This window comes from Pundamilia nyererei, unplaced genomic scaffold, assembly GCF_000239375.1.
Source record: "Pundamilia nyererei isolate P.nyererei 1_Seehausen unplaced genomic scaffold, PunNye1.0 scaffold00096, whole genome shotgun sequence".
NCBI classification, from domain to species: domain Eukaryota; kingdom Metazoa; phylum Chordata; class Actinopteri; order Cichliformes; family Cichlidae; genus Pundamilia; species Pundamilia nyererei.
The window spans coordinates 11,500-22,415 of NW_005187497.1; the positions used below are offsets into that span (position 1 = coordinate 11,500).

Consider the following 10,916-nt stretch of genomic DNA (forward strand, 5'->3'; position numbering starts at 1 on the left):
CCGGTCCGAGGCCCGGGGGTTGGGGACCGCTGAGTTAGTCCGTTAACTAACTGAAAGGAAAAGGATCTATCACCATGACTATTTTGGCAATAGAGTAAACTATAGTTATTCACAAACAATGAACTCTGCTTATTCACAACATGACAGTTTAGTGCTCATTTTAACTGCAGCCATGAACTTAGAAATGCTTGTGACAATGCAAGTTCCCAACATTAGATGGCTTTTAACCTTGTACAAAGTCTGTGTGGTGTCTGATTTTGTTGAAGTGAGAATAACACAAGGTAATTATCCTTGCTAGTGAGTAGTCATTTGGTATCCAACCTTATAGACACAAGAAGAAGAAAGGCAGTAAGATTCAGAAAGTACTGGGTTGTTATTCTGAAAAATATTCAATGCAAAATAACAGCATTTTAAAAGCACGTCCACTCATCGGTTTATTGCCCGAAATTGTTTCATCTTCTCCTTGTCGCTTTCATTCAGTGGAAAAAGCTCATGCTCTGTCTGCAATATTAAACCCATTCAACCCTCCGTAAAATGCCCCTTAACCTCTCCCCTCTCACACACAAGGTCAATTTCACGCTGGTTTCAAAGCCATAAAGTCGCACTGAGCAAGTCATGCTTTGGGCGCCGGACGACTGAGGAATGTGTACAGCACAGACACACACACTCAATCACAAACACACACAGACCTGCACGGGCATAGCGCTGAACAGACTCACGAGTTCTACATCTTAGTCAAATCATTTGACTGCCAACAAGACCCTCTGCCTAGTTTTTGTTATCTCTACAATTCATATTTTTCCTCTATCCTCTCATTTTCTCTTCCTATCATCTACATGTTTTTTTTGACTCCCTCTCCAGAGAAACTGACACAAGCGTTTGCATGCTGTGTTGTTGGTCTGAGTGGAGAAAGGGGGCCTGACCCCATGAAAAAGAGGAGGGGTGGGGAGACTTTTGACGCCAGGAGTCCAGACCGCAGCTAATGGAGAACAGGTGTGGCAGAGAGAGGAGAGGAGCTAGGGATGACTGCGAGTATGGATGCTCCATCCAGTAACGCAATATCAGAGATGCCATATAAAAGGTCTGTGCGTTGTTGTGTGCGGTAGCGTGTCCTTAGTTTCAGTACATACAGTGTTTCAGACTAACCATGTGTATGAGAGTAGCTGTAGAGACTTTGACTTGATGGAGTACTGCTGAAGTTGGAGTAGCCCAGTAGTCCTGTCTGTCCTGGTGAGTGACTTAGGCCATCCTCAGTTTTAATATCTAAAATAACATTAAAAAACAGAAAATTAATGTTGCATTCAGGGCAAGACTAACCAACAATGCTGGAAGTTATTTTCATTATCAATTATACCAAACACGCTATTACTAGAGTTTCGATGTTGAAATCAGAAAACGGTTTGGTCTAATTCATGGTAATCAGTTGAGATAATTAAACCTACAGAACACAATGAGGTTGACTATCAAGGTTTGACATTTGAGTGTCTAGATTGGTCCATCTCTTGAAATCCATTTTCCTGAACAGAGCCTAGATTAACCATAATGCTAAAACAAGTGACAAGTGACGTGATCAGCTTGTTATAACGCAGTGTTCTGCTGGTAAGCCTGTGGTTCTGGCCTTCCTGGATGTTAGTTTGCTACATGCCACCCACTTCGACACATGTTCACCCCTTCAAAGGCAGCAGGCTAGAACAATGCACCTCACGACCTGCAAAAACTCCACAGAAACAGCTCTACGGACGAATCAAAGACCCAAAAGTAATCATTTGGCCCCTGATCCTTCCAAATCCTAGTCAAATCAACCAATCTGCGGGATGCCTAGAACAAACTGTTCCACTCAGCCCCAAACATCACAAGACGCAGCCAGAGAGCTAGTGTATATGCCCTGACTAATCGCAGCTGTTTTGACTTGAATGAGAAAGACCCACAAAATATTGTTTTAATGCTGTGGCTTATTGGTGTAAGTAAAATGGCAATTTATCTTCGTAGCACAATGCCCTGGTTTGTTGTGTACATTACAAAATGTTTGTTCCCCTAGTGTCCACCTCAAGTCACTGTTTTAGAATGTCATTGCCTTGTATATTCATAAAACCATGTTTGTTTGTACTTACTGTAAGATGGCATGCTGTAGCCCTGTGTGTGGTGCGTGTACGATGCGTATGGTCCTGCAGGTTGGAGGGCAGGGCTGTACTGAGTCTGTCCATATGCTGCCATGACAATGATCCTGGAAAGAGGAAGCTTTTGTTAGAGAGTTTGACTTCTCTGTTTTTGTCATGTTAGAAAGGGGAAGAATGGGTGGATGCCAGGAATCTTTGATAAAATTGAAAGATACGCATTGGTTTTTTTTGTTTTGGTCTCTTTGCTTCGTCTGTTATTAAAAGCTTAAAAACTTAAACAAATCAAAATAAAAAAGTTAAATGAAAGGAAAGGTGAGCTATAGCAATTTCCGGAATCGCAAATTTACATTTTTGTACTTTACCAGCATAGCTTAGCTTAACCCATAGATAAAAATAATCCTTATTTGTCTTAAACAGTTCAGATCCTCAGTTTATCCACAGGGCTAAAACAAGCTATTTTTGCTCCGATTTCCTTTTAGTGTAGGTCCCTTTAAACAAGCTTTCTTTTGATTGGCTGCCTCTTGCAAACATAAGATGGCTTGATCTTCTGTGCTCACAGCCGGAGCTGTGTGAACTGGTATTTTGAAGAGTCTGAAACCCATGTCTACAGTTCATTTGATCATACGCACGCTTTATATAATAAGGTAAAGACATCACAAAAATAGAAAGAGAAAACCACAACAATCGGATGATCCTTCATGAGCAAGCACTTGGTAACAGTGTGAAGGAAAAACTCCATTCTATCAGGACAAAACTTCAGCCAGAACCAGGCTCAAAGAGAGTTTAATACTAACTAATGATTATATACAAAGTGGTGAATAAACAAGTAGAATGAAAAGAGGAGAGAAGGAGAAATACTCCTATGCAACATAACTATGGGAAAGTTCAGAGTCACCTGATCCAGTCCTAACTACAAGCTTTATCAAAAAGTTCTAATCTTAGTTCACTTTTAATTTTAGTGGCAAATGTCATTAAAAGAATACCTGAGGATGTGTAATGTCCTTGGATTAGATAATAAGAAGCCCTGTGAAATGAAGCAAGAGTGGACACAATTTAGAAAAAAGTTAGAAAAAAAAAACATGAGATCAACCAAGAAAAAGACAATGTCACTCAAAGAAATGGTTATAAACATATAAATAGTTATGATAAGATGTTTATTCACTATGTAACAAACCTCTCAGTAATTTCTCAGGCAGACTGCATGCCTTTGTAGTTTGGCTCTCTTACCTGCTCCTGTAGAGAGAGAGCTTAAACCTCTTTATCCTCTCACACTAGTGTTTGTCAGGTTTCTTTCAGTCGTCAACTATCCTGTGGAAACAATAGTGAATACATACCATCAGGACATAGTCATGCAGGTTACTGACATGCTTCAAGCCCTGTTGAAGCAAAACAAGCAGAAAAAAATATTTTATTCATGCAAACAGTTCAAAAGGTGAACAGGTTTAAAGAAAACAAAGACTCAGGGAGAGAGATTAAGCTAAATGTAGCATTGATGTGAAGCCATTGTCACAGTGACTTCAGACAGTCAAATAAGGGATCTGAAAATCAAATGAGGAGTTACAGAAACCAGGTACAACTGTTTCTAAGGTTGTGGTTTTTTTGCAAAGTAGCTTGCTTTAACCTTTCAGACTTACTCTCCTGCCTGACACCTGTGCCATGCAAATTGTGTGTTGCTACATAGGGAATAGTTCAAACACCAGTGGGGGTGGATAGGGTTTTCAACAGAAAGCTGTTAAACAGAATTTCTCATGTCTGTTGGCTGACATGGTGGGACAATAGAGCTGATGTGAGTAAACACGATGGCATGACAAAATAATGACATGAGGAGAGGAAAAATTTTGCAAGATATTTTTCCCTTGAGCTACAGTAGCTCTTTAATTTACTTGCTTCTCTTGAGTAAATTGAAGGTTTTTTTAGGGTCTACCTCACAATATAAAGCACCTTGAGGCGATTGTTGTTGTGATTTGGCGCTGTATAAATAAAACTGAATTGAATGCTGCAAATTAATATGAGAAATACGATAACATATTGCTTTATTGGATAGTGAAATCATTCTGAAATCACTCAATTAACCACAACCAGATCGATATGGCCTTTTTGATTTTCCTGTCAATTTACAGATAATTGGATATATCAGAGCAATGTGATATGAGAGTTGATTAGAAGATGTACAATTGATAGGTCCTACCTAATTGACAAAAGCAATAAAAATAAGAAAAAAGGATTCTGTAAAGTGGGCTGATGGTTAGACAAAATCTGCACATATAAATAAGTCAAAGGAGGAAGTTGAATGAGGTCAGTCTGCCCAACAGAACTCCTACTACAATGCTAGGAAAATGCCAAAATGCTATCTGTGTTACACATATCAGATCAAAATGAAGGGAAATCTTGATTTTGGAGCGTGCAATGATACTGATTCTGTGGTAATAGTTTTGAGAGGATCCACTAAGAAATGTCTTTACAAGTTTGCTGTGGAAGTACAGTTACAGTGCATCCTACTTCTTTGTAAAGAAGTAAAACACAAACTGCCTGCCAAGTCTTATCGCCTGACATCAGGACAAACAGGAAAAAAATCCTGCAGCCATGTTCCCAAATGTTGCTGAAAACAATTTCTGAAGAATGAACTCTGCTAAAATGTTGATGTATGTGTGCGTATTGTCCCAGTAGCCAAGTAGATGTCAGAGCAGTGAAGAAAAGCGTGACTAAATGCTATGGTTGCCTGTCTTTGTTCTGCACAATCTTGTTCCTTTGTAAATATATGACTACATTTGCAATAACCTGAACATTTTATTAATATTATATGCTCTTTTTGTCTCCCCCTCTCTCTTTTTGCCTTAGGCCATTGCAATCTGGCAAAGCTGTAGCTAACTGCCTGACCTCCAACCTCACTGACAACACATTGACAGAGACAGATGACAGTGATGAATTATAAGAGAAACTAGGTTTCAGAGCAGCAGAGATATGACCGAGAAAGAAGACTGAAGTGGCAGAAGTTAAAGATTTACCGTTAGTGGCTTCACAAAATCACAGGCAAAATGCATTACTTACAAATAGTGCACTCTCAGCCACAAGGACTTACTAGATCCATTTGTAGGTCTATAGTATTGCAGGTTATTTCTTTTCCTTCTATTACAAACTTTTTTTTTCAAGTAAATATGTTACAACCACAGCTTAAAAGCATAAAATTGTATCTGAATTATTTTCATCTCAATTTGAAATCTAAAAATCAGGCTTTGCAGTTTAGATGTAATCAGTAACCTTTGTTTAAGTCCTTGCAGCCTAATCTGACCCTTATCACAGGCAGACTGTGAAGCTCAGTATGATGACACTGATACTGCAGTGCAGAAGAAAAATAAGGGAAGTTCTGTTGTGCTTTGCATTTCCTAGTACTTTCCAGGGAGTAAAACAAAAAGCAACGTCTGTTCAGAGTCCTCTTGACTTTAGTTGTAACAGTCCTGTATACATACACCCACACAGACACACACATGCATGTACACGCAAACACAAAAACTGTATGAAAGCCAAGGCACTTCCTGGTTCAGGTTGAGGCCTGGGATGAGGGCGGCCAAGGCCATGGGAACTACAGGACACCGGAGGGAAGATGAGCGGCGCTCAACAGAGATGTGGAAGGCCAAGAACTGAAACCGAAGCTAAAACAAACCCAGCAATGCTACAGGGGGCCGCGAGGCCACAAGGTCTGTCTCACCAGCTTCACCTGGGTCTCAGAGTTCTGCTAGACCTCGGCTTATTTCACGGGTATCAAATTCTAGCCTTTGTGGAGTGTATTGTGCTTTAGGTTGGAATGTCATTTGGGAAAATAAAAGGAAAACATCTGTTTATGCAGATTTACCTTTTATTAAGTAAAGCCACAGATTTGACTCACACTAAGCCGACATATACCTGTACGTAATAAACTAGGTTCAGTTATTAAGGTGTTGTCATGTTCAACAAACTGGTTTCTATGACATGTTATCACATATGGACAAAAATCAACAAAAAACAAACAAACAAACAAAAAACCTACTAGTAAAGTTTGGTATTTTAACTAGGTGACCTCACCAGATGCTGTAGCTGGTGGCAATTTCCAATGCAGGGTGTGTTCCCTATCTTATTTACATTTGTCAGACATTTAGGTAACCAGTGTCTGCCTGGTGTTGACAGTGTAAATATGTTTGCATATGTCTGGCTCTCTGAGTCTTGATATGACTTTATAGTAAGAGTCTGGTTACAGCCTGAGGTGACCCACGGATGGTCTGACCTTTATTATTGGTTTTCAATCATAAGTTTGAAAAGGTAATTTGGTGGTCTCTGGTCATGCCATATGGAACCCCACCTGGAGCCCTCAATTTGTACAGTCCACATAAGTGCCTGGGGGAATTTGGGGGGCTGTTTCGCTGTTGCACACAAACCTCTCTCTCAGCTGCTGATAAAAGACATTGAACAAGGTCCCACTATTTGGATTTATGTCAATGTTTTGGGGAGGAACTTGATGCCATCTGCCAACCACTGCCCCGTTTAAACATTTACGGCACACAACTCAGAGTTCAACAGACTACAGAAAACAGGAAAATATATGGATATTTATGTTCAGAACTTTTTTTGTATATTTAATAATAAAAAAAAAAACCTACATCCATCCACAAGTAAAAACAAAGCCAACAGTTCCAAATCTAAATGAACACAAGATGATTTAGTACACATGTGGGAAAACACTGTTGTTTTTCCTGACATTTTCATGATGTTTTTTTTCTTTTGGTATTATGATGATAAAAAGCCCTTTCAGAGCCTGCAAACTCTGTCCAGTAATGCTGGAAAATCTTTCAGTAAACAGAGCGCAAACTTCATGCAAATCTGCAACTTTCCATCCAGGGACTAAGCCTGGTCTGGCACTTATTTTCTTTATCAATTATGTCCGCTGATTATTTTCCTAAGTAAACATGTGCACTAAATGTTCTAAAATATGCACATCTTTGAATTGCTTGCTTTGTCTCATAATTTACATTTACATGTTTTTTTTGTCCAAGTTTCCAATTTTCAAAAGAGATAAGCTGTAACATAGTGTTATTGTTTCATTGGAAGAAAACATGGATATTAAAATATTAGTAAATTACTTTAGCACCCCATTTTTATGCTCATTTTCTATATGTGATTTGCTACCGCTGACTGTTATTGCTATAACTACATGATTAAAGCAATGGCTACTCACAAAAAACACTCCATCAGCAACAGTTTAATTGTAACACTTGGAAAAACCATACAGAAATGTTTTTGTTGACTCCATACAAAGTTTGATATTTGCTAACACGACAAAAAACAAAGACACGTGCGCAAGATAGTTCCACGTGTTGCAGTAGAAATGGTCCTGTCACTCCCCAATCACTCCCTTCTTACCCCAACTTATCTACAATATTTACAATATCAACAAAAAAACCCTTAACTTCCGTAACCACTTTAAGACAAAGTTTTATCTCATCTTACAAACACAAATGATTAAAATAAAGACTCTATTGATTAGCTCAGCTTTTTTCTGTCTCCTTTTTTTCTTGAGATAACAAAACAGACACAAAAGAATACAACTGAATGGTGACGCTATTCAAGTATGTTCATTTAAAACTGATATAGACAGGGAACTCCTTTGAAGGAAACAGAAGTGATTCTGCAAGCGGCTTCAATTAACCTCTGGCAGCAGTGAACCTGTTGTCAACTCTGTGTACACTCTGTAACTTTACCTTCAAGACTTGGTGTTCTATCTTTTTCACTTGACTAACTCCAACAACAGCACTGCTTGAATGTCAGCAGCCCACTCCGTCTCTTGGTAATCAAAGCTTTTTTATTCGACACTACTGCCACCTTTATCCCGATTTCTCAAACACGCGCTCTTTATAAAGGTTATCTTATCTTATCTTTCCTCCGTTCTACATTTCTGCTCATTTCAGCTTGCATTTGTTTCTTTGCAAACTCGATTCCCTCCCTGTGTTCAAGGGACAACACTTATAATATCCCTTAAAATTTCCCCCTGTAATATTGCCAAACCCAAGAAGGACCACCTACGCCAAAACAAGTGCCCCGGGACAGGGGTCAGAGAGGGGGACAGCTGGCAGACCTCCCAGCAGCCTAGAGGAGTGGGTGTGGGTTGGAGAACTGGGCTGACCCCAGTCAGATGGTGGTCTGGCTCCCAGGTAAAAAAACATCTGGTCTGGTGATGGGAGGGCGGCTGTGCATGCGCTCATGAATTTAAAAGTGACACACGCCTGACTGCATGAGTGCTCCCGCCTTCTCTAATGAACTCATAGACACACACTAAAGTACACACACTCTCAGACTTGCTGCTTTATTAGTCATTAGGTTTACCCTCGATCGTCTCCCTAGCACATGATGGCAAGTGGCTGCCTTAGCCGCTAACAGCTGGCCAGACAGAACTCAGCAGTAGCTGAATCTCAGAGGTGCTACGGACAGACCGAGGTCCAATTACTTCTTTACTGGTAAATTTACTGTGCAAGTGTGTGTCTGAGAGAGACGAAGAAAGCAAGAAACAAAAATGGAGATAAGAATGCCAGAAAAAATAAGACATTATCAAATATGAATTCAAACTCAGTGACAGACTGGCAACCTCATACTGTGGCAGCTGGGATAGGCTCCAGTCCCTTGCGAGCCTGAATTGAATAAGTGGAAGAAAATAGGTGGATGGATGGGTGACTTAGACTAACAGATGGAAAAATTGTAAAAAAAAACCAAACAAACAAAAAAAACAAGCAAACCCCCAAAACATTATATTGTATGAGGAAAAAGTAATGCTGAAAAAAAAAAGAAATTCCTACACCTAAAAAAAATATTCTACTGAAAACCAAGAAATATTAAATTCTCTTTTGGAAAGTGCTCACACATTAACCCCCCGCCCCAAGAAAAAAATGGTCACAGTAGGTTTTGTTGCAATGTGTGTGGCTTCACTATTCAAGATGAGATAAGGAGATAGCCAGAAAGACAGCTGTTGTCTGCTGACAGCCCAGAGTTTATTACACATACCCAGACCTACACACACATCACCACAAGGACTCGCCGGGAGCTTTTTGGGCCTTAAGGGAATTAAATATGGGGGAGAGAATGGCAGGAAAGCAGGAGGCATTAAGAAGGAGGCCTCATAACTTTGGAGTGGTTCAAGAAGTAACAGAAACACGTTTTCTGCCCTGACTTTTTGCTAAACCAAACACATTGACAGTAATGTGCAGTTTTTAATAATTTAAAATTATTATCTAAATGATGTTCGACTGTCAGCTTTTATGTTGTGAGACTATAAATAAAGAAGTCTAGTAAAAAAATCTAATATAAAATCTAAACATTAATCCCCCTCCCCCCCAAAAAACAACAACAAAAAACTTGCTGTTGAGTTGTTTTGGGACATTTAAACTTTTCCTTATTTCCTTAACATTTTACCTGATTGGTTGCAGGCTTCTCGGGTTATGAGCAAAGAATATAAACTACATTTAAAAAAACAAAAAAAACAGTATATTTAAAATAAAAAGACAGAGCAAAAACAAGCAATCACACTGACGTACACTGGTCACATAAATGCAGCCATTATGACTTTGACCTTGTGTGCTTGTTTGTAAGTCAGGATTAAACTGGCTGTATCACTTGACTATTGTGTCCCTGTGACTGTTAAAAAGACAGGATAAACTACTGCCTAGGAAATACTTGTGACCTTGACAAACACCAAGTGCAATATTAGAGAATTTAGACAAAGACAACATGCCACTATGTGGACAAATTTGGTCTGTACGCCACACTTAATGAAGAACAACGAGAAGATGTCAAGTTGTGTGTCTAAGAGTTTGATAATAAGCCGACTAAACGGTTAAAAAAATATTTGGTTCTGCGCCAAATACAAACGCACTCATTTTAGTGCAGCAAATTAGAAAGCTTTGCAATGACACAGAGAAGTCTGGTTCTAACACTGCTGTAGCCTTAAATTCATGTCATTAAAGCTGCTTGACTCCCAGTGAGAGTGAGAGAGAGAAGAGAGAGGCTGAGGAGAAAGGGACAAACAGAAGCCATAAGACATCAAGAGCTGCACAGCTGTGAAGAAATATCATAAAATCGGTGCCGATAAAGTCAGGAAGAGCAGAGCTTCCTATGAAAATATTTATCATTCCAGAAACGTTTGGCTACAGAGGGGTTTGGAATTAATTTGTGTTTTCTTAAGAGGGGGTGCCTTCAGTTCAGGATGGGGAATTCTCTACAACTCTGGACTTTTTGGGTTCCTGCTTATTCACAATTTATTAGAGCTAGTAATAAGAACCACGAAGTCTGAGGAAACAGGGAGAAGAGAAAGAGGCAGAGGGAGAAAGACTGTGAGGGGCTCGGGTCAGCTATAGAGAAGAAATCCAGAAATGGGGCCTAATGTTATTAGGAGTCAGACCACAGTGTTAAATCAAACATGCTCGAGCACAAACGTTGTGAATGTGGTTTGAGCCAGCATCCCTGTCGCCTCCATCAGACCCCTGGATATTTATGGAGATTGAAATAGAGGTAGCAGGAGATTCTAACGTATGGACGGTTGGGGATCTGAATTTCACACACCAACTATCTAAAGTAAGACTCCCGCTTTGGAACAGAGACAACTGAGAGTAAGTGGCAGGCGAGAGATATGCCAACTAGGGCTTTATAAAATTCAGAGTGCTGGTATATAAGGAACATATTTTCATGTCCCACTTATATTAAAAAAAGATCTCTGCAAACAAACATGTAATTGTTTAACTTATTAAAGTTTAAATGTACATTTTTAAAAATATTTCCTAATTA

General features: G+C 39.4%; 1 protein-coding gene across 1 annotated transcript in view; it reads right to left on the reverse strand.

Annotated features, from left to right (window-relative positions):
- The window catches only part of eya2 (EYA transcriptional coactivator and phosphatase 2), a 24,059-nt gene that overhangs the window by 11,493 nt on the left and 1,650 nt on the right, over positions 1-10,916 (reverse strand). Inside the window, exons 2-5 of the mRNA XM_005739986.1 lie at positions 3,345-3,425; positions 3,101-3,141; positions 2,112-2,224; positions 1,147-1,263 (exon numbers count right to left, since the gene is read on the reverse strand). Coding sequence (XP_005740043.1) covers positions 1,147-1,263; positions 2,112-2,214 — 220 coding nt within the window. The 5' untranslated portion in view covers positions 2,215-2,224; positions 3,101-3,141; positions 3,345-3,425. The remainder of the gene's footprint in view (positions 1-1,146; positions 1,264-2,111; positions 2,225-3,100; positions 3,142-3,344; positions 3,426-10,916) is intronic.